The sequence below is a fragment of the Macrobrachium rosenbergii genome, chromosome 49, assembly GCF_040412425.1.
Source record: "Macrobrachium rosenbergii isolate ZJJX-2024 chromosome 49, ASM4041242v1, whole genome shotgun sequence".
Lineage (NCBI taxonomy): Eukaryota > Metazoa > Arthropoda > Malacostraca > Decapoda > Palaemonidae > Macrobrachium > Macrobrachium rosenbergii.
In genome coordinates this window covers 22,248,182-22,273,234 of record NC_089789.1, presented here as the reverse complement: position 1 = coordinate 22,273,234, position 25,053 = coordinate 22,248,182, and the positions used below count along the sequence as shown (strand labels likewise).

General features: G+C 36.4%; 1 protein-coding gene across 1 annotated transcript; it reads left to right on the top strand.

Moving 5' to 3' along the window:
* The first annotated feature begins 1,259 nt into the window (after window positions 1-1,259).
* Window positions 1,260-24,796, top strand: LOC136832150 (E3 ubiquitin-protein ligase SHPRH). Its single transcript, XM_067092845.1, has 9 exons — window positions 1,260-1,424; window positions 7,919-10,337; window positions 10,639-10,832; window positions 11,280-11,475; window positions 11,859-12,041; window positions 12,366-12,560; window positions 13,078-14,658; window positions 19,360-19,545; window positions 23,074-24,796. The coding sequence occupies exons 2-9, from the start codon at window positions 7,926-7,928 to the stop codon at window positions 23,905-23,907; spliced, it is 5,781 nt and encodes a 1,926-aa protein (XP_066948946.1). The 5' UTR covers window positions 1,260-1,424; window positions 7,919-7,925; the 3' UTR covers window positions 23,908-24,796.
* The last annotated feature ends 257 nt before the right edge of the window (window positions 24,797-25,053 follow it).

Here is a 25,053-nt window from a genome sequence, read left to right as displayed (position 1 = left end):
TTTGAGTATTAAGTATTGTTAATATGTGTAAAAAATAAAGGTGGGTTTCAACTGCAAATAACACGTAACTTTATTGAATCCACGATCCCATTCAGTCTGTCTCTGTGTTAGTTTATGTTTGCCACCAGTCCAGTGGTGTATTTATATACATTATTTAACGAAGATGAAGCGAAATAAAAGAAGATGAATGCAATCAGGTTATATCTAGAAGGGTAGAATACAGTGGTCGGGAATTCTCGCTGACATCATTGCGACGTATTTTATTAAAATGGTTCGGGTGTTTTGCATACAACAGTAGTCTTTTCTTCGTAATAACTAATAAATTGAAGGACCCTTTCACTCCAATCAGCCATGGTAGACATATACGTACTTACACCAAATATGAGACTGACCAAAACAAGGGACTCTAACACCAGTTGGATGTCGGCAAAGCAACCTCTGTTGATACGCATGCAATACAGGTCCCGTCCACATTGCGCGTAACGCCTTGATTGGACAATTGCCGGAACGGAGGGCGAACGGAGCCTCGAACCTCGCGGGTTCGGGGTTTGGGTTCGAGGAACCGTCCACACTTGCGTTTTTGTTACAAGAATCGGTTTTTTCATGTGTACCTTAAAAACCAAAATTGGGTTTCATCTACAATAACTTGAAATTGGCCAGTAATGTTTGACAGTCCAGTGGTGTAAATGCATTGTGTGATGAATGTCGGTACTCTGGAGTCATCGTAGCAGGTATCAATGACAATCAATAAGTTGTGCGTACGGGGAATCTTGTATTTCCCTCCAAATACAAATATGTCAGGTAACACCATGGATACGGCAGACACTTCTTGCTCCTTACTTAATTACGCCATTGTTGAAAGTGACCCGGAAAGTCTTTTTCACCACCAAAACTTATACCGGGGCAGAAAAGAGTACTTTGCTTTGCAACGATACTATGAATGAAGTGGCTTTTTCTTGTAACCTAACAAAGGGCTAATCTATAGGCGGAGCTTCAAGGAACGGTTTTTGTGAGTACCATAAAAATTGTTTGAAACAGTTCTTATGGACTATTTCTTAAAATATAGTCTTTCGATGTGATAATATATATTTAAGACTTAAGTAATAACATAAAAATAATATAAATATAAAATATAAATGTATATTTTGCAATTTGAAATGAGAAACATACAATTTATAGTTTACGCTTTAACACATAACAAACTATTTTGTAGCAAACGTACCATGTTTTGATACTGTTGATGTTAAGAGTAGAACGCCACCAAAGCTAAGCTCCGCCCCGATACTATACGCAAACACAAACAAACAGCCGCTTTCAGTTGAGGGTTTGAGAACACGTCTGTTGCTATATGTTGTGCAAGGACATTTGAAACAGTCGCCTATAATGACTGCCCCTTCATAGCAATAAGTCTCACTGTAATATAGGTAAGTGCAGATTAAGTGGTGCTTTGTTGTGACAGGCAGCAGCAGCATCGGCTCATGGTCAGTTAAATGTTCTCACACCGACGATGCATTAAATTTCACGACATGTCGCCTGAGAAGAGACATGTTGCCTAATAAACTGATTATACTGGCAGACGTATTGTAAGCTCTTGTCACGGGTTTTTGTTTAAGGATGCAGTATCTAGACTACTGGCGCGATAGTTCAGAGAGTACGTAGCCCGTGTTTGGACACCGGTATTGATAGGGTTAACCTGACTAGCGTAGGCTTGTAGGCTATAAGTTTTTCGAACCAAAGCTGGACCAAGGGCTGCTTTTTAGTGCTACAATTTACATGGCACTTTAGTCTAGTTAATATCCCACTCGGCGTAGGTGGCGGGAGAGTACAAGAGCCAACAAGTAGGCTACTAAGCTACGGGTAGATAGGCTACGACACACTTCGTTCTTCATACTGAATATAGGCTACGTCGTCATTGACAGGTGATTTGGAATGTATTTTTACTACCGAAGCAGAAAACGTCTGGGTAAAAGATGTTACTAGCTCATGACTTAATTATGCTTGTTTATGTAGCCCAAGTCCTTTCTGCTACCTAGCTAGGCCAAGGGCTAAAGGTTACCAGCTCAGGATTCGATCCAAGTGGGAGGTTAGGTTAGGTGTTATTAAGTTTATATGAATTTTTCTTAACAAAAGACATACTTAAGCCTGTACCCCTTGATCTGAAGTGACTCCAGGGGCAGGCTAATCTACCTTATAGGTGGAACTTAAATGGACGGATTTATGGTGCCTTTAAATAGTTTGAAATAGTCTTTATGAACGATTATTTAAAATATGTTATCTAGCCTAAATCTATTGAAGGGATAAAGGCCTAAATATTGAGAAAATCCACCAGGGTATTGAAGTTTCTGTATATATAATTTAAGTTTTTATTTGAAGCTTGGAATTGTAAGTCTAAGCCTCAGTGCATTGCAAAGTGCTTTATAGCAAACTAAGCTGCTTTTGAGTTGACATATTGGGAGCAGTCAGTTACTTGATGTTTTTCAAGGACATTTGGAACAGTCATCTGTAATTCCCTCCCTTGCATTGGAGAAAGTCTTACTGCAGTATAAGTAAGTGTAGATTAGCAAAGGTAATGCTTTTACATGAGAAGCAGCAGCCTGCTAGATTAAATGCTGGACACTTTGATTATACGCTAAATTTTGCAACATGTCGCTAAAACAAATGCACTGTGCCTACCAGCAAGAGCAGTTGAAGCTCATGTCTTATGAATTTGTCTTAAGAATCAGCATCTAGTCCACTGATATTATAGCCTAAAGTATACACAGCCTGTGGTTGTATAACAGTACCAGTAAGGAGTACAGTAAGTTGCTTAGCATAATTCTATAATTTTTATAAGCAGCTGCTTTAATCAAACATGGACCATCTCTAAGGTAATGAGAGGGAAAAACAGAATTACACCTCCTTTGAGCCACAGTAACATCCTCTAAAGATAAATTCTTCAAAAAAGAAGACCTAAATACCTCTTTGAGATCTGAGTCATTAGCAATGACTAACTGAATATGACATATGGAAGAGAGCATTGTTCTATATCCTCTAATAGCTTGGACTGACTGAAGTAAAGTTAACCTGATTGTATTTTGGATACCTCTCCATTGGCCTACCAATGAATTATTGTATGTATGAAATATGGAAGTAAACATGGGCCAAGTTACAAAACAGTGTCATGGGATGAAGTGAAAAATTAATGATTGAGATGAAATATAATATCAACAGTAATAAGATTTTCTCTTGTGTACTGTAGTGATATGTGTGGTAATCATTTGAGAGTCAAGAAAAAGAAGAAAAAAAAGAGCTAAACAGTAATGTCATTGTTGATGAAGTGCCATATATAGATGTAAACACACACAAGCACAGAAGTAAAGCTTCCATGATATTATTTGGTGAAATTAAAAATCAATTGTTACAATAAAATATAAGATTAATAACTTTTTCATAGTGTTCATAAAATGAATTTACTTTGGATGTGCCATTATTGAGAAATTCCATATGTACTGAAAATTGAAAAAGAAGAAAAGTATTACTTACACAGTTTGTACAAGTTGAAATGAGAAAAAATATTCACAATAAAACAGAATATTAATATTTAATAATAATGCTCTTAAGAATAACATAATAAGACCCCAGGTATAATTCAGGGTAGGGAAACACATTACAGAACATTATGGTAATAACTGAAAAAGTTTCAGAATAAAAATATATCCATGGTGATAAAGCCATGGTTGGCTGTGGATAAACAGAGGGGCAACCCATGTATACCCATATACTGTATTACAAACCAATTTATGCTAAAATTTGGCTTCCAACATTCATGTGAGAGCCTAACCCATTGAAACTTGACACCTATCTGTATTTCCTTCTTGCTCATTTTTGCTTTCTCTTTGTAATCTTCACATGAGATTCATGTAAGAGCCTAACCCATTATAACTCAATGCCTATCTGTATTTCCCTCTTGCTAGTTTCTACTTCGTCCTTGTAATCTTCATCATTCCCTCTGACTTGTCTGTGTCTGTCTATATTAGGAGCCCTTTCTTTTCTGGCGCTTCGCATTCGTCTTGTGGGGTGCCTGCTGCCTGCTCAGAAGGCACTTCCTTAGAAACTAAGCTAAATACTGTACTCTGGAAGTATTTTTAAGATGTGAACTGTCGTCATCAGGTGGCCTGATGTCATGCAAGGTGGCGGCTGGTGAGTCAGTTATGTTGGACTTTGTTGACGTATGCCTCCCCATCGCCTCCCAGCCTTCTACTACTCTACCTGTCCCTGTTAAGTCATCACTCTCTCAGCTGCCTCTTGCCCATCAGATGTTATGCAACAAGAGTGTGCCCTCCTACTGCCTTCCCTTTTGCCTCCTCTATTTCTTTAATTCATGAGTCAGCTTCTGCTGCCCCAGCTCCTTTGGTCGGATCTTTGGAAGGGGAGTATAAAGTGGAAGATTTGTCTTCAGTTTTTAAGTAGCTCGTAGATGCGTGATTTTGGGAGATAGAGATTCAGTCTGTGCTCCTCCCACACTTTGTCTGGTTAAGATAATGAAAAGGTTGAAGCCTTCTACATTGGTTAAGGCACGCTTTGAAAAGAAATTTCTTGTGTTCTAGCATATAAAGTCTCCTTTAAGAATGCCTCTACCAGTCTTCCTCCCTTTATGATGTTGTGTAGAGCAGCCTCTTATGATACTGGTTCTATGGTATTTCTGAAGCTTTCTTAGTTCCAGATGCAGACCACTTAGCTTCTTTAGACCAGATGAAAAGAGGAGTGTTGGAGACGGGCAAGATTCTGTGATCTAACAGTGAGACAAAAAATCTGATGAAGTCCCTTTTCCGAGTAGGCTAATTGAAGTGTTATCATTTGCTGAACACTACTTAGGATTATTGTTCATCCCTTACGCCTGATTAAAGATGTTGTGTCAGTGGAAGCATTATGTATTTCGAAAGTCTTAAGATTCTTGGATTACCTCGATCGGGGCAGTTACTAATGCTTTCGGAGAAAATTTTGTACTCATTTACTAATGGTATGCTTTTGAAGAGGGAGCAGCTATGTTTGTATCTAACTCCTTGGGTGTCGCCTTCTCAGAAGTCTGCTGCTACTTCTGATCTGCAGCATGGGCTCTGGCTTAATTCTTCCCTTTTTTAAGGAGATTAGGGAAGATGTATGCTATCAGGAAAATGAAAATTTTGAAACAGGAAGTCATCCATAAAAATTTCTGTTGAGTCCACAAAGGGTTAAACAGTCCTAATATCAAAAATTCTCTTCTAAAGTTGGTCTTTTGGCCATCGTAATGATTAACATTATAACACATGAAGTATATAATGGACTCAGAGATAAGAGGGCACTTTCCCTTATCTTCAGCGAAGCTGACCCAGTTTTCAACGTCAATTAACCTGCAAGAAAGAGAAAGGGGGTCCATCCGCCATCCAAGACGTTAAAGACCAGAGCCATTACTCTCTGTTGGTCAATGCAGGTTGATTTTAACCCATGGAGCTCTGGTAGACCATGTACTCCTTTGAGTGGATCGACGCTATCAAAAGACCAGTGCCTGCTCCTGATGATCCTCCATAAGAAGCACTTTGGGTTTTTAACCTCCTTTTCTGTATCCTTCGTGGATCGACTTCGAGATGCCATAAGAACAATTATTCTTGCAATGCTAGTAAGAATTGGATATTGCAGCTGACAGATTCCAGTAGGAGGTTGTCTATAGGCTTTTGGGGTGCTTGGCATAAGCTTAGAGACAGAATCCTTGGTGGTAGAAGTAATCAGGGAGGGTTATGCTATTCCTTTTCTGGCATCTCTTCTATTGGCATCACCAATAGCCTTATTGATTTATTTTCATCACCTGGAGAAGTCCCTCTTCTTGCAAAGGCTTCTACAATCACCTTTTTCTTGTTCTGTAAACTTCCACAGGTTGAAGGTCAGTGTTGGACTTTTCCAGCCTTAACAAGTTCATTTGTCAGACTCCCTTTTCAGTGGAGTCATCCAGTATGGTTGTGCAGTTATTCAGTTGAATGGCTAAATGATTCTTATGGACATGTTGGATATTTCTTCCCATGTCTTGATAAATTCTCTGTCGTACAGGTACCTTTGATTTGTGTCTGCAGGGATAGTGTATCAAAGGCATTGGATAGTCTGTCACTCCTGGAGTCGGTCACGAGGGATTTCCTGCACCAGTATCTTGAGAGACAACTCAGTTAATATTTTTTTTCTTAGATATTCGAAAAGAATGTCGGTCCAAGCCATTAAAAGATATAAATCAATTCTTTCTTCCTTATTATGTCATATTTGGCTAGTCACTGCTAATGGCCTAGATTTCAAAGAAGTCTTTAGATCTTTTTTGAAGAATTTGTCTTTAGAGGATGTCACTGTTGCTCAATGGAGGCATAATTCTGTTTTTGCCTCTCATAACCTGAGAGATGCAGAGGTTTCGTTTGAGAAGAATAAAGTCCCTTAGTTGGAGCAGGTACAGTTTTTTCCAGAACCGAATGAAAGAACTGGATTTTAAAGTTTTGGGGAGTATGATGATACATTGTATGTTCAGGGACATACCTTTATACTTTATCTATAGGTACTGCTTTTAGCTTTGGACTCTCATTTGTTGGGCTAGTCAGGCCTAGAAACTTAGTTTTGCATCCACCATCAAGGATGTATCTCAAGTTCACATGAGATGTCATTTACCGGTTCATTCCAATGCTTGTCAAGCATCAGGGTGAACCATAGAATGAAATACCTAAGAAGGGGATCTCAGCATGCTTGACTTGAAACAATCCAAGTAGAGACCTTAGATCAAAATTGATTAATGGGTGATACTGTACTCTGGTATAATTATTTTTCATCAGCTGGAAGAAATGATGGGTGAAACACGTCCTCAGAAATGATCACCATATCTTTAGGATGTCTTTTGGCTCATGAAGCAAGTGCGGAGATCACTCTATCTTTAAGATGTCTTTTGGCTCATGAAGGAAGAGGGTATCTATTTTGAGTAATTCCTTTAAAGAATTTGAGTTGACTTGTTTCACAGAGACATAAGTGTTACATTTTGAGTTCCCTGTTTTTAACCATCTCTGATTGGTACATATTTATGTTCATTATCAATTTGGTTTTTACTTTTGTATGTTCTCCCGTACCCGAGCACACAAGTACAGTCGATCACCATGATTTGCAGGGGATAGGAACCACAACCCCCCTGCGAATAACTAAAATCCGTGAATACTTGACACCTCTCTGAAAATGCTTATAACTGCCTACTTTGATAGTTCAAACACCAAAAACACCTCTAAAAATGCTTATACTTGACTGTTTTAATAATTTTATCATGAAAAATTATTAGGTCAAGAAAAATAATATGAAAGTACAGTAATTATTGAATATTTCTCTGCAAAAATTCTGCAAATGGGTGAATTTTCCGCGAATAATGTGGATATATATACGTTCCACAGAAAAATACACGAATAGGTGAAGCTGCGGATCCAGAACCATGAATAGGCAGGGGTCCACTGTATATAGACAAAAATAAGAGCTTTGTATTTAAAGTTCTTAAAAACTGCCTAAACTTTGTATAATTTAGGTATCTTAAAAAGTTGGTTTTGATATTATGGTGAAATCAAAAGTGTGTAACAAATTTATTTTATTATTATTATGAAGGAAATGATGGTTATTCTTCACAATGGAAATGTGTTTAGAAATGTAAGTAGAAGTTAAAAATTGTTTAGTGGCCATCATGCAGATGGCTTAGTTTCTTATGGAATGAAACTATTATTATTATTAAGTGTACTGATTACTACTGTATATTGTTTATTATAATAATTTTATGATTTCTTTGAAATCTGATGAAGTGAATACCACCTGTCGAATAGCAGCGGCTCAAATTTGTTCAGTTGTATGTTTTGTGATGTACTCGCCAGAATGATTTTGTAAATGTTTGAATTTTTGTTCTCAGGGTTACCATGGTAAGGAACAAGCCTCAGCCACAGCAGCTTAATGAGCAGCAGCAGAGGAGAGCTCAGTGGAATCTTCTTGATGGAGCCGGGCCAGCAGGGAATAACCAAGATGACGGCAATGTTCACGGGAGAGAAGTGCAGAATGATGCAGAAAATAACCTAGCACTTTTAATAAATGATGAGTTAATTGAGGACGATGATAATGACATAGATTTTGTTCCTGGAGGATTCGGTGATCCAGCACTGAGACAAAGAGAGTTGCATATGCGTAGGTTACCAGGCAGGCAAGGTGATGATGATGAAGATAATGACGAGTTTAGTGATGCTGATGATGATGATGATGATGAGGATGATGATGACTTCATGTATGTACCAGTACCAAGGAGAGATCGACCAAGAAGAGAAAGAAGAGTAGCCTTTGAAGATGATGAAATACAGGAAATTCCTCAGCCTAGGAGAGAAAGAGTTAGGAGACCAAGAGAAGTTGTTAATTATGGAGATTTTGCAGAAGTTTTGGAGAACTGTCAGTTTTATTGCAAAGTATTTTTTAATGAAAAATCTTCCAAGGCTTCAAGCCAAAGGTCAGCCGACGATATATTTTGTCACTTAGGAGAATTATCACTGAAGCTAAAAAGTAAATTGACAAATGATGAGCTTTCACAAATGCTCTGTAGTGAATTCTGGGTATATGTTGGTGTTGAAGAAGACAAAAGTGCTGTTTATTTTGAATGGGCTTCAGACTCCTCACCTTCCAAAGTTAAGAGAAAAAAGGCACCTGATTTCCGTCATTGTATGATAGAGGGTACACTAGATGTGGATCTTTGGCAGGGATTGTCAACACAAAGGTATTTCAAATTATCTCTTAAGAAGTTTGAAGATGATGAACAGGAAATGACAGTGAGCGTGCTTTTCAGAAGAGCGGGACTCACTGAACTAAAATTTTCAAGTGATGGAAGCCCTTGTGCTCCACAGGTAGGGAACGTGGTCTCTTTCTTCACAGGTGTTCCTATGATTACCTTTACTGGAGAGAAGACCCTGAAACATGACACTGAAGAGCTCTATGCAGCAATTAAATGTGCTCACAAAGAAAAGGATTACTGTGCAGTTGATGTACAGCACCCAAGTCTTATTCCAAATTTGAGGCCCTATCAGCAGGCCGCTGTGAAGTGGATGTTGCACCAAGAAAAATTTATGAAAATTGAGGAAGATATTAACTCTGAAGGTAATCTTCACAGTCTTTACTCTGAAGTTGTTAGCAAAGATGGAGTAATTTTTTATTTTAATAAATTTGCAGGATTAGTTGTTAAGGATAAACCTTTGGCTGTAATGCCTTCACCTGGTGGAATTTTGGCAGATGAAATGGGTCTTGGGAAAACAGTTGAAGTTTTATCCTGCATGTTAATGCATCCAAGGAAAGATGTTCCAAAGTTAGCATATAAGGAGCCAGAACAGACTGAAGCAAAGAATTTGCAGGAAAGAAAGAGGTTAAAAAGTAGATTGAGTGATCATAAAGATGATATATATACCTTGGAGTACAAAAGTGATGAGGATGAGCTCAGTACATCTGCTTGTGATGAATTTCATGGTAAGAATTCTAATAACATGAATGGGTCTGATAATGAATGTTCAGAAGTGGATGCTAATAGAAGTGCTTGCCCTCCATCCCAGAGTTTAAGTAGGAGAAGACGGAATTCTTCAGGCCACGTTAAAGTTTATATTCCTCCTAAGAATGTTAAATTAGAAAGTAACGACGACCTAAACAAGTCCAGTCGTCCAAAGAGGAGGGCTGCAAAATCTGTAATAGGCTATGGGGATTTTGATTATTTGGAAGAGGAGGGAGAGGAAGAACTGGGAGAAACTTACAAACCTACAAAGAAAAAAGCAAAGGTAACCCCAAGTAAAGCCAAGTTCAATGTTGACGAAGAAATTGCAAATGATCTTGGGTGGACCACTATCGAGTCTGTTATTATTCAAGAATGTTGGAATGGGAGCTACAAAGACTACAAAAAGGAAGGATCATACAAAGAGTTTTGCAAGTTTTTAAGAATGAGGAAAAAAGATCCATACTACATGATGAGTCTGAAGGAGAGGTTAGACATTCAGTACTCAAATGCAATAGCAGAATATAGTGCAGCTCCAGCAGTCAGTAGAAAGGCAATCACAGGCTTCTTTGAAACAAAAGTAGAACAAAAGAGTTTCTTTGAATGCATTTGTGGCTCATCAGAAGCTGAGATCAATGATGATAAATTTAGAATTCAGTGTACAAAATGTAGTTTGTGGCAACATGCAAACTGCGTCCAGTTTGATATGTCCAATCCTTATAGAGGAGATTACATTTGTCCACATTGCTGGACGCAAGAAACTCCAGTGGTGTCTGGAGCTACGTTGATTGTCACACCGTCATCAATTAGTTATCAGGTAAGTTTTTTTAATTTGCATTTTTTTTCCTGCATAATGTCTCTCAGAAATTGTTTATATGGGAAAAAAAAGAGAGCATTCTTAGGTTGATCATTCTCAGTTAATATTGGAGATGAGTTATTTATAACTGTATTTATTGTAATCTTGTTTCATGATACTGATATTTCACATAATTCCCTTAAATTAATGTTTCATTGTCTATGTACTCCTCAGATACGCTTGAAATGCTGTTTAGGAATTAGGCTACAGTTTTTCAGCATTTTATTTAAGCTGTATTGATGATTATTTAAATATATTTCAGTGGAAGGATGAAATTTTGAAGCACCTGAAGCAGAAGGCTATTCGAATGTTAGTTTATAAGGGAGTTGCCACCCAAGGTTACATGCAGCCTCGTTATCTTGGAAATTTTGATATAGTCATCACCACATATGAGACACTTAGCCGTGAACTGAATTATGTGGATTTACCTCATAGTAACAGTCAGGCAGGAAGAAGGTAAGTTACATTTAATTCTTTCAGAAGTTTTGGATTCATCATCATCATCAGTTACATTTTTTAGAGAGATAAATTGATAGACAGATTTACAGCTGTGAGCTTGATTTCTCAGAATTTGTAATTGAAGTTAATGGTAGGTTTTCACATAAAGGGGTTAGCCATTTGTTGAGTTTTCCTGACTTTCTTCTATCTTTTGGAAGTTCTGTTTGAATACCCACTCGGTTTAGGTCTTCATTTTACACCCTTTCTCCTTAATCCCTTGGGCATGCAAATAAGCACAGTGCTGATATTTCTTTTTTGAGAGCAAGCAGTATTGTGAATTTGGTTTGGCTGAAGTGAAATGAGGAAAGTTTGCTTTATTGTAACATTCTACTTATGAATATGCTTGTGATCAATCAGTTTTTCAAATGTTTTCAAATGATATTCCTTTTGTTTGTGCATGTACAGGTTCAGGTATCCTAAAAGATTCATGGCCACCCCATCTCCTCTTCCGTGTGTGGAGTGGTGGCGTGTGTGTTTAGACGAGGCACAGATGGTCGAGTGCACAACTAACAAAACTGCTGAGATGGCGCTAAGACTTGCAGCAACAAACCGATGGTGTGTTACTGGAACTCCCATTCAGAAGACGATAAATGATTTGCAGGTAAAGTACAGTATCTTGTTGATATGTAGTGCTGAATTTATTTTCACCTAGGATTTTTAATGGTGTGGCTCATTATCAAAGCTGCCATCATGGAAATTGCTGAAAGGAAAACTTTATTGAAGGTTTGATTGTTTGATTTTAACAGTAAATTTGATACAGTACTGTACTTAATACTGGTATCTATGGCTGCCTAAATTTATAAGTGATGAAAACACTGTAGTTGAAAGCAATGAGATTGACATTAATCATTGGGCATTATCTGTTAATTATATTGTCTGGGAAGTCTTTTGCACCAGTGAGTTTGGCTAATCTGATATATATGTATATTTGTTTTTTCTTCTAGTATGGATGAGAGATTTTAATATTTTTTCTTTTGTTCTCAGGGACTTCTCATGTTCCTAGGAGTAGATCCTTACTGGGTACCTCAGTGGTGGCAGCGCTGTTTGTTTGATCCATACTGTTTTGGTGTTAAGGAACCACTGCACGATTTAGTATCTCAGTACATGTGGAGAAATGCTAAGAAAGATGTTATTCATCAGATTGATATACCTCAGCAGAATGAGGAGGTAATCAAATTTTCTCTTGTTAAGGGATTGTAAATATTATTTAATTTTTAATAGTTTTCCTAATAGTTAATGGCAATCATAATGATGAATCATGTCAGTTCTTTGTCTTTGTGTCCTTAAGTATCATATTAATTATGCAAGATAAATGAAAGTAGATTGAGAAATTTATAATTGCTAAATGTTCTAACTTATGAATGTATACTCGATATCAGTCCATTCTTTTTGTATAATTGTTTGTATGACATTTAATGACTAATTTTGATTGGTATGTTTGGAGGGAGTATATAGCTGTGCATTCCCCTTCAATCTTCATTTATGTTTCAGGTACATTGGTTAAATTTCACCCGTGTTGAAGAGCACTTCTATCAAAGACTTCACACTGAATGCTCCTATGATGCTCGGCAAAAATTAAAAAACTTTACTAATCCTCAGACTAAACTGAGTAGTCTTGACAGGGGGACACTGAATTACCTTCTCCATCCTCTTCTCAAATTACGACAAGCTTGCAACCATCCTCAAGTAAGTGCACAGAATTTTACCCCCTGGTATGTGATGTCCCACCGTCTATAAATTTATTTGAAAGCAGACCCCCTTCTGTGATTGTTCCCCAGTTTTTCATCTCAGATGTGTTGAAAAATATATTGCACTGAAGGCAGAGAAAGTTATTTATGTTAAATTCTTTGAATAGAGTCCTGTTCAGTTTATTGTTGGTATAATTTACTGTTTATGATCACTGATGTACCTTACGGCTACAATGTCATGCAAGACAAAAATTTAATTTTTTGATTTGTTTAAAAGTTTCACCCTCTTCATACTGTATACAGTACTATTGTTCTCTTGTTATTCACAGTTACATTCTTGGTGTACAGTTCGGGGTGTGATTGGTAATCTGGAACGCTGAATACCTGTCAAGACATACTGTAAAAATTATGAGTTGTCTTCAATCATGCAGTTGCCTTTAAATCTGCTGTGTTGCTATATTGGTAATTTAGTTTAGATTACTCAGTAAATGAAAAAGATTTTATTTTATTTACAGGTTGTCAAAGGCCAATTTCTTAGCATGAACAAGAAAACGATGACAATGGAGATGTTGCTTGAAAATCTAATTAAAAAAACCAAGGTAGAAGCAGAAGATGCCCATCGTTTCCTAGTTGGAGCAATGAATGGTCTTGCTGGAGTTCACATTATTAATGAGGAGTGGAAAGAGGCTGTAGACATGTATCGTGAGGTTTTGCGCTCTGTAGAAGACCATTCAAACATTAAAACAGATTCTCTTCAGAGGCTTCACACTATACATAATTTAGCAGAGATTATAGAAGCCAATCATGAAGGCATACACCCAACTCTTCGAGATAGTACTTTGCGGGAAGAGGCAACAGCCCTCAGAAAGAGGTACTTGCAGCAATACCCTGAAAAAGTTGCTGCTGCTCATACAGAGTGTCTTAGCAACACGGAGTCTGTGAAAACTTTAGAAGCAAATTATAATTCCAGCATAAGCTGGTGGTTAGTGGCGTTAGAGTCATTTGATGCAGAATTTGTTCGAGAAGTGCGAGATGAACTGCTCTCTCCATATTCCAGGTTTGAAGAACATAAGTGCATCCTGTATCCAGTAGAATCAAAGGTCCACTTGCAGAGAGTTTTGAACAATGAAATGAAGAAATTGAAGCAGCAAAGGGATGACATGATTAAAGGAATTCTGAACCTGCAGACCTTAGATCCATCTACACTTTTAGACGGGGCCATTGATTGTCATTTGCGACCATCAGAAAATGAACCTCCTCAGTGTTTCATTTGTGCCACACATGAATTTTTTGAAGATTATGAAGAGACTCTTTTTTCCATGAAGGAGCTGAAGCACAGTCGAACAACCGAGGTATCCAAAGAGACAGAAGATATAAAGGATAAAGCTCAGGTGGTTCTTTTTACTCGCAAGGGAAATTGGGGTCAGAGTGAAACTGAAAGAATCTTGAAATATTTGCAGATAAAATGTTTAGGCAAGGTTGACGAAGAGATATATGAAGATTCTCAAACACACATGCAGATTTTAGAAGCTATGAAAAAGGAATTCAAGAATTACCGAATTTTGTGGCGTGCTGTCTTTGACTCTGTATCTGCAATGGATGAAGTGAACATGGCAACTATTCGATTGAGGTTACGGTTTCCTGATGAAGAAATACCTCAACAGAAAAAGAAGAAGAAATGCAATGAAGCAGAATTAGAGAAGCAAATGGAAGCTATCAGGTATATCTTGGAGCCAGGAGAGCTTCCTCAGCAACAACTGAAACTCAAGTCTGATAGAGTAGTTGCAGAAAATAATTTAAGGGTAAAATTAGGACAACTGCTTTACCTACAGAATCTTGCAAAAACTGATTTTGGTAAAGATGGTGGTAAAAATCCAGAACCTTGCCCTATATGTCAAGGAGACTTAGGTGAAAAGTGGGCTGTACTTCTATGTGGTCATAGTTACTGCATGGAATGCATTCGGAGCTTAAGCAACCGTGGTTTCAATGGAATGGATAGGAGTGCAGTCAAGTGTCCCATATGTCGTCAACCCACCCGAACCAGAGAAATCTGCCATGTTGACATTAAGGCAAAGCAAGAGGAAGAGGAATTCAAGGTTTGTGTGACTGTTACATTTGCTTGTAAAGAAGAAAGTTTAGATTTGACATGGGTGTAAATTCACGCACATAAAATAGTTGAAGTTGTGTCTTTGATAAGCCTAAGTGTATTAATTAATTTGTTGTTAATTAGTTTAACCAGACCACAGAGTCAAATTACGCAGCTTTCATTGGGCAGCTCTTGATTAGAGAACAAAATTTTTTACTGATGATGCTGTAATCAACTCTTTGTTTTGTATTGGAAGGTATATGATTATCAGATGTAGCTGGGATCACTTCTCATATGATTAGAATTCAAGCTTAGGAAAGCTCTGATAATTAGAATGAAACTTGAAATAAGAAAATGTTAGAATTGTTGGTTCTTTAGGGCATGAAAAATATACAGTTCTGTATGTTAAATTCATGTTTATTCAATTACAGAGGTATTTTTAATGGAGTAAACTTTTATTTAGTGCTTAGAAGTGAATTTATTTTTTATATGTGTAGTTTTCTTTTATTTCAGAAAGTTTAATTTTAGACTAATGGAACCTGTAGAAGTACAGTAGTCAGTAAACTGTGATATTCTTTTCTCTAAACCTTTATTTAAAATCTGACATATTCTAAACAATCTTCCTTCCCCATACATTTGACAACAAGAGGGAAAGATATTCCCTCTTGATATTTCATTCTCTGTCACAGAGGGGTGGGAAGAATCTTTTGGGAGGACTTTTGACTTTGCAAACTTGGAAAGAGTCTACTTGGTAGTAGTATAGGTTCTACCTGTGGTTGACCTTTCACTTTCATACTTGCTTTACCAAGTTTGGGGTCTAGCGTCCAGTTTCCTCCTGGGTATCACTTAGATCCTGCCTCCCTGAATTTTTCCCTCATATGAAACTGTTGTGTGATGGTGCTTCTCTAACAACCATTTCAGGTCTTTCACTGTAATCTGCCTACATTTCAATTTCATAGGTGGCATTTGTGCTAATTGTAATGTCAGCATACCTATGGTTAGATATGTCTCCCTTGAATCTCCTGTTCTTGAGTTCATCAGTTGAAAACTTCCCTTTTAGACTTACGGCGGGGGGATCCATTGATATCTGGCGTAAGTCAGTGTTTTGCCTTTAACGGCGCATATGACGCTCTAACTTGGTGTTGCATCAAGTTACAGTGCCGTAAGAGCTGTTAACTTGATGCCTATTCTTGCTGGTAGCGCTGCCAATGGTGTTTCTGGCACCGTAACTTGATGCAACATCAAGTTACGGTGCTGAAAAAGCACTGTAAGATTGAATCCGCCATAAGTTGGTGACGCACTATCCTGCTTATGCTCTTGTTGACAAAGTTCAAAGGATTTTGTTCCTCTCTTCAACTACAGTACTGCACATCACTTCTTGCTACAAGTGTGTGCTATCTGCTGTGTCACCCAGATCTGAGTTTGCAAGGCTTCACTGTACATCATGGCTGTATTTCATCCAAATTAATATGGGTGCTACTGAGGTCTTCACCTTTTCTATTTCCGGTGTCAAAACCTTGGACCCAATAGTTTTGATAATATCCTTATCTGTAATCCTTCAATTTATTCCCTTGGAATATCTTCTCCCCCTGGATCCATCAGTAACTTTTCTGTGACTCCTACCTTTACTTTTCTTCAACTTATTTCTTATAACTCAGCTATGGTAGTTTTGAAAATTCAAGACAAACTGAAATAGGCTTTTACTTTATTTGATTTTTTCATGAAGAGTCTGTTATCTTGATAGTAATAACCTTGATCTTGCATCTTGCAGCAGCTATGTTGGCAAGATTGTAACCTCGGTTTTGAAGCTGATATCCTGTTCTTTACTAAAACTCTCTTTTAATTATTTGTTTGTCAACTTGTACTCATAAACCATCCTGTTGAAGGAGCTTGCTTTTCACTTACTTCTAGATTCTTCTGTTATGTCGTACATCATACATGTACAAGAAAGTACTTTTGCGTGCTTTTAAAAATCAAAAGCTTTGTGGGAGTCAAGTGGGATCTTTTCTTCTGCTGAAAAAATTCCTGTTCTTTTGCAGTAAAATTCTTAACATGTGAGTGCAATTTGAATTTGATGCTGAAGGATCTGCACTTTACTCTCAGTGAAAAGGTAACTTGTCTCTCAGCAGTTTCAGTGCTCCTGATTCTCAAACTCCGATGCTGTGAAATTTTCTACTTTCCCTTGAGATCAGTCAGATTCTCACATATATGCAATTTTGTAAGTCACCTGGGTTACCTTATTTTTGCAAGACTTCTAAGAATTTATGAGTGAATGGTCTCCTGTCCTTTTTTTTTTATTCATTTAGTTTTTAGGCTAATCTCTTAATATTGCTCCTACCCTTAGAAATGAATTGGTTCAGCCCATCCAACCCCCAAAAAATGGTTACTACTCTTTAATCATTCCAGTTGTATCCAGATACTTTAATTTTAAAGTTGTTTAAAGCATTAAAAACCATCCTTCAGTGTGTCTTTTTCTCAACACTTAAATACAACTTGGATTTCTTCAGCTCGTCAGTATGGCTTCCTGAGGGCAAGCTGAGAGCTTCTGTCTCATGTTAGTGATGCTTGTTCATATTCTTTGCAGGCCTATGGATAATCTTTTGTTATCTCTTTCGATAACTGATAGAATCTAGCATAAGATGCTAGCTAAGCTTGTCTATGGTTTTACCCCTCTTTATAAACTCATTCTTAGGTTTTGTTTTAAGTGCTATATGTCCTGTTTTGCTATTGACAACTACATCTTCTCCATTTCCCATTCCTCGTAATGCAACTCAGGCATCTGTTCTGTCACCTACATCCTTTCTTTTTGTGTTTTTTAATCACTGGCTCGCAATGCACTGTAGGCATTACTTAAGGTTTTTTACAGTGTCCCTGCAGCCCCTTTCATTCCTTTTACTGTACCTCCATTCGTATTCTCTTTCTTCCATCTTACTTTTCATCCTCTCCTACAATTGTTTCATAGTGCAACTGTGAAGTTCTCTTCCTGTTGCACCTTCAAAACCTTTTGACTCTTTAATTTCCCTTTCAGCACTGAATGACCTCTTTTCCAAGTCATGCATTTGTTGCTTCAACTTTCCATTTCTCTTTTTTGTTCCCTTTTGACTTTCCACTGTTTTTTTATACTAAATCTCATATTCTTTCTCTTTTGTCTACTTATGTGATTTTGGGAAAATACCTGAGGTTGTAACTGGTCAAGTAGTTCATTGTCTCCCAGGAACAGTTTTTATGCACTTCTCCTTGTCCTCTCCTATATTTTATTCTGTGCAGTGAAAACTTAGTTCAACCTTTCACTTCAGTTAATAATTTGGGTGGTCAGGTTACCTGAACATATTTAGAAGATGCTAAGATCGAGCTACTAAATTTTATCCAGAAATGTTAGAAGATTCGTCTGCTTATTATGTGGAATTCAATTAGAGGAAAATTTATGTATATTAGACAACATGGATAACAGAATAGGGTAGCATAGCCTAGATACAGCAGTATGTTAGTCATCTCAAACAAAAGTTATTGGATTTGTTGTGATGTCAATTTTTCTTGATCCCTGCTTGATACAGGCTTTTATTGGACACCTCATCTTTCCCCCTTGACAAACTTGAATTAAAAGCATTTCGTTTGATGTGAGAGTCATATTTTCCTGTTCTTATTTTCTCACTCTTTAATGCATGATGGGGTTTCTGTTAATGTAGAGAGCATATGGAATACTGTTTTTTCATTATAAAGAAAATGTTCATCTCTCATACACCTTTGTTACAAGCGTCAGCTGTCTCTTATAACATTTGTTTCAATAGAATCAGTAATTTATTTTATTGCATCATTTGGTGACCATTTATTTCCTTCTATTACCAAACTTTGGAACTATCCTGCTTCTGTTTTCCCTGAATTACCATCTTATTCTGTCTGTTACTTCCTTTAAGGTTGATCCCCCTTGTTGTTTTCTATGTCATGTGTTTCTGATAGTTTTGTCATACCATGAGCCCCTACTTTTAATATAAAACTTGTCTTTCGTCTCAGTTGTATTCACATCTCGTTGTTAGGTGACTGCCTCCAGATAATTTGAGAACTGACTGTCTCTGATTCCATTAAGTTTCTTATCTATGTCTCTTACAGATCAGTTTGCAAGTTTGAATTTGATTACTTTGTCTAAGTTGGTTCTTTGAACCAGTATAGTATAAGGAATTTATCAGATGACTGATACTGCCTGGGTACTTAGATGGTATTTATTTTTTTCAGATAAAATTGAGATAAGGTGCAGTCCTTAACCTTATTTTTATAAAAAGTATCCTAATATTATTTGTATAGAATTTCCCATTTGTAACTGAATTCAGTGTCAAGCTTTTGCCCACTAAATGTAGGACATTCTTTTACCATAGTATTCTGTGCTGTATTTTTGTACATTTTGGTATTAGAACAATTCTGAAAATCCCCTTATGTGGTAACTGAGTAAGATCAGAGCAAGTGAAGTTGATGCACCACCTCAGGGTTGTCCATCATGCTCAGGAACATTTTGTATTTTATTCTTAGTGGTCTGGTTAAACTGCTTAATGATTTAGGTATTGTTACTAAATATTAATGGCTTTGGTATGAAAACTAGCCATGAGTATGATCTCTTGAGACCATTTGCTGAAAGATGTCTCAGTGATTTGACTTCACATTTTCTGTTATAGTAAAGTAATGAGTAGTTATTTATATAAAATGACCTGATATTTTTCAGGTTCAAGGAAGTTTGTCTACAAAAATGGAAGGAGTTGTTCGTCTGGTATTGAAGATAAAGGAGAAAGACCCTGAAGCAAAAATCCTGGTGTTTTCATCTTGGAATGATGTTTTAGATGTCATAGGTGATGCCTTTGCTCAGAATGGGATCACCTATAGAGCTCTGCATCAACACTCCAAATTTCAGGTGCAGTATTTTATTTTTTCTTTTGAAAAAATTTGTGTGTTTGGTTTGTGATTCAGCAGTAATAATAATAATAATAATAATAATAATAATAATAATAATAATAATACTGTATGTATTAATGTTATACAGTTCATATTTACAACGTTTTAAGCCATCATCAAAATAAAAAGTTTATTGAAATTACTTTAAGTGAGCCTAGACCTGCCAAGGGGTATTTAAAAACCTTGTTGTGTAACCTTTGTTTTCCCAAATTTATTAGTGATATATGAACTTAGCTTGAAATTGGAATGTTATCCTGAATGAACTTGATTCTGGCTTAAACAGAGATCTGAAAGAGCTTTGGGGCACCTAAGACTTTTGATTAGTCCACCTTGCATTGTTCTCTCTTGATTAACCAGTCTTGCACTATGTTTTCATTCCATGATGTGCTTTGCATAGGTAGCACTGCCCTGAAAGATTCTCATCTTTTACAGATACAGTACTTTCTGGTACCTTTGACTCCTTGCTTTGTTTTTTAAAGTTCTGTACTAAAAAGATGTGCCATGGAACTTTTGTTCTTCTACCTTAGAATCTTGTTCTGATGTCTTAGATCTCAAATGAGATTTATTGGCTTCTTTTTTATAAAAGGGATAAGGTTATAGAACACCAGAAGCTGGGGTCACTTCCATTGTAATACAGCTTCATTGGTTATTGAAAGCGAGAATTGCATACCTTTAATAAATATGTTTTGACATGTATCATAGTGAAGAATAAAAACTATATATAGTATGTTAAGACCCCCAACAGAAATATACAGTGAGAATAGAAATGCATGAAGATCATGGACATACAAAGATTGTTGGAGCCAAGATTCAACTTAAATATTGGAGAATGGACCTGTGAATACAAGTTATGCATTCTGTTTAGTAAGTTGCCCCAAGAATAGAAAAAAAATGTGAAGACTTTAGAGAGATTTTAGAAGAAATAGAGAGATACCCATCCAAAATTACTGTGGGATGGAAGAACAAGATATTAATAATAATAGTATTATTATTATGATTAATAACCATAATATACACCAGTTTTTGTGAACAAGACAAATCTGTTTATCTGGCAAAAGTTCCACAGAACAGAATGCAGTTACTTTAATTGCTGATAACTAAGTGTGGCATGATATGTGATCTAGCAGTTGCAGTTAGAGGTACAGGTACTCCCAACAACTAAGCAAAACATATTTGACTGGAGGAAATGTTTTCCGGATTGTTCTTCATAAGATAGTGTTTGTCAGAGTAGAATTACACTCTCAGCAAAGTACATTAAAATAACTGTCACCAGCTATTGCAAAAAGTGTTTATCAGAGAAGAATTACACTCAACAAGGTACATTAAAATACTGTCACCAGCCAATTTTGCAAATTGTTGAAATGTCTTTTACCCTTCACTGCATCTTATGTGACTTCTTGTTTCAAGCAGTTTCTGTTGGTAGAGAGATGATCAACTATCTGAAATTAGTGCTTTCCGCATTTTACTGATGTTTGGAACTTAGTTTCATCCATTCAGTTTTCAGCTTGAGTTATTATCTTGTACTGAATAGTTTGAAATCTTATGAAAGAAAGCTTCATTAAATAACTTGGACCATAAATATTGCCTGTAGGTGCAAGGATTATACTGAAGGCATTCTAGTGATCCTTGCTAGAGAGCAGCTTTGCATTGTCAATTACAAACAAAATATCAAGGTGCAGCAAGGAAAACTGACAAGGTAGGCTGTCTGCTGAAGCATTTGATGTAGAGGGCTTATTTCCATTTGCCACCTCTCTTTTCATCATAGCTAATTTCCTTACATAATGGAGAGAAGACCAGTGAGATTGTAACTGACATTTAAAGTTACATGTCTGTTCTTATTGGTTGCCATTGATAGGGATATGCCTCATGATTTTCTGAACCTGAAGTATTTACAGAATTATGGAACAACTGTATCTTGCTTCAGTAAAATCTACATTAGTAGGACCTCACTTTATAATTAACAGAGGCCTTCTCAGGGGTCCCTTTCAGTTCTTTAAACTGGCATCTTGAAGTGACTTTGCTCTATTGACCAAATTTTTGGTTATTTTCTTCAGAATTGAGATTAGTAGTCTGTGGTTTGTTTTCTACATCGGCAAAAATCGAAGTTCAAGGAAGGAATAATAGTCTTTATACTGTGTGTGCAGTACCTGCTGATGACGACTTCTGGGAGTGTCTACCACAGCCTGTATCTTGCTTATGCCGAAGAAAGTGGTCTTAATTATGAAAAGCTCACTCTAAAAGCAGGATTTGAATTCACCAAGGCCAATTTGCAGAGGGTCAGATCTTTATATGGATCTGCTGTTTATACATATCTTGCTCATGTTAATAATGCAGGTTGCTGGAGGAATGCATCAGATTTCATATCATCATGGATAATATAAATCAGATAGTGAGCCCTCATGGATGCATTCCACAGCATCACAATATGGCAAGTGGATTTGATTGCAATATTTCTGCGGAGATCTGAAAGTACACAAATAATTTACAAGACATGATCCAAGTAGAACCCACAAATATAAAACAAAATCCAGGTGCAATATCATCCTTGTAATGGTCTTCATATGTATAAATTCGAGAGCCAGAGAGATTGAGAAAAATGCTTTGGTGGGATTAATTAAAGTGATAAGTCTTGTAATTCATTTGAAAAACATTTTCAGGTGATTTTCAGGTGATATTGACAAGCTTTTTCAGGTAATATTGACAGTGAGTAATGTTACTTACTGTTCTTTTCCCAAATCCTCTGATTGATGCATGTATGTGTACAGCAGGCAGAACTAGTAAGTATATTCAGGAGGCCAGATATGTATCTTCCTGCCAGGGTTTGTGTAAACCACCCTTATACTACTGCTTCATTTATGAATTGCAACATTGGGAATTATTGGTCATGATGTGTGCACAGTTCATGTCATCTAGAAGGTTTTATTTACTCCTACCTCATTTCACCAGCACTGCAGTACTGCAGCTTTTCCTGACCTCTTGTCTTCTAGAGACTTAGGTCATGACTTTTGTCTGAACACTTATGATAATTGGCAGCTATCAATTATTATTCACTGCTTCTGTTTATTATTATTATTATTATTATTATTATTATTATTATTATTATTATTATTATAATTTAATGAGACTACTAAGTTACATTTCCAGACTCTGGTGGGCCTGATTGAAGGATTTCTTTTAAAAGAGTTGAAAATTGAGGCAAAGTAAAGTTAAAGAATTTGGAAAGCTTGGTGGAATGAAATCAGAGATATAGGATGTAAAGTAAAAGGCAAAAAGCAGTGCAACAAAATACTGAAAAAAATTGTTACTATCTACAGAGTGATACACAAGGCACACTGGATGGGGGTACTCCTCCTCCTTGTGGAGACTGCCAAGTTCAGATGTATGGCAGTAACAAAAGTTATAAATTTTAATATATGCAAAAAAGTTTGTTACAGAAATGTTTATTTTTGAACAGTGAACTTTCATTATTAATTTTGTCTTTTTACAGACACATCTGTCAGCATTCAAGTCAAGTAGTCAGATAACTGCTCTTTTGATCCCAATATCATCTGGAGCAAATGGTTTGAATCTTATCGAAGCACGCCATGTCATATTGGTGGAGCCCATTTTGAATCCTGCTGCTGAATTGCAAGCCATTGGGAGAGTGCATCGTATTGGCCAAACGATGGAGACCTTTGTTCATAGGTTCATTGTGAAGAATACAATAGAGGAGCGAATGTACAAAGTCATACGCGGTCACCATGATCAAGCAAGCTCTGATGAGAACACCGTTACCATTGAAGATTTGCGTAAACTCTTTTTGCATCCAGAGGAGTTAGAATTAGAGGAACAGCTCTCTCAAGCTGAAAATGAAAATAAAAAATCTGATGTAGGTACAAAGCACGACATCACAGACAATGGTGATGTTCAGATGTTAGAGCATAGTGAGTGTTCTAAAGAACCATCAAGCAGAGGAACAGTGATGCCTGTGTATGATGATACATCATTACCATCAACTAGTGGTGTTAATGAAAATTTGTTCAAGGGTGATGATTCAAGTAGAGTTGCAGAATTGGGTAGTAAAGAAATTGAAATAAGTGACTCATCAGATAAAGTTGATGCATCACCACTGACACACCCATCAACAGAGAATTCTGTTGCTGCCAAAGCCAGCTCAATATCTCATTACCCAAACAGTGATGGGGTTAAATCTTCAAGTACTTGTGAGGCAGCTCAACTTAACCATTCCATTACCAAAGGTGAACAGTGTCCCATTGATATTAATACTGGATCTGCTATGTCCTTGAACAGTGAGGATCACTCAGAGCTTTTGAACTCTTAGCAAGTAGCTTGTTTTTGATGGTTAGAGTAGTGAATGGTTTGTGTAGCTTTTATTTTTTTTAGAAATTAGAATTTATTTGTTTTACATTATAATACTACCCATTTCTTGTAGAGAAAAGTGAAAAATGTGCATTATTTCTTTTTCCTTCTAAATGTAGTTTCCTCTTTGTTTGACAGCGTTTGAGGAAACATGACTACTTAGTTACTCTTGCTGGAAATTGCATTTTTCATTTTGGTTTACAATTTTATATTTTTTAACATTAATTTTTCTTACCTGTTGAATTTTTATATTTACTGTTTATAGATACTAATTAAATACATAATAGATTATAATTCAACCAACTTTGTGAACTTTGTACATGTGTATTAATGTTGATTATAGTTCAGTTTCTAAGAGTTATGAAAATTTTATTGATTTTGGAATTTGAATTAAATTAAACTTCTTTTGATGTTGCACTTGTAGTAGTTAAAGTTTAAAGTCAACAAATACAATAATTGCTGAACTATTTTTTGGTTTATTTTACTTGGAAATTTTATCTTTGATGGCTACTTCTTTCTCAGGAATACAACAATTGGTCTTGGAGAATTAAGAAGTTATTACAGTTAGCTTTCACTGCCCCCACACTAAAATAATTATAGGAGAAAAGATAGCCAATCATTTTTAAGCTCAGAGTGTATTTTTCGAATATTTCCCCATCTTTATATTTTCTAGACACGGGTACAAAGGATGCTGTAGTATAGATGGTATCCATCAGTTAATGTGTATTTTGAAATTTTTGTACTGTGGTTTTTTTATAATTTTCAGAAGTTTATGTCTTACCTTTGTGTTATAATTTTGTATATTTCTATTTCCTTCTAGGCATTTTGTACGTAATATAAATTTGATCTATCTTCTTGTTTTCCTGACAACCCTTATTTAAAACTACAATTACACTAGTGTTTGCCATGTCAAGTCACTGGTTGCAATTCCTTGCTTATTTCATAAACTATTTTGATATGGAATTTTATATAGGGTTCACCATTTGGTTATGCTTAATGATAATGGTGTCCAGAGTCTAAAAAATGGAATTTTATGTAGAATTCACCATTTGTTTATGCTTAATGATTATGGTGTCCAGAGTCTAAAAAATGAATTCAACAAAAATTA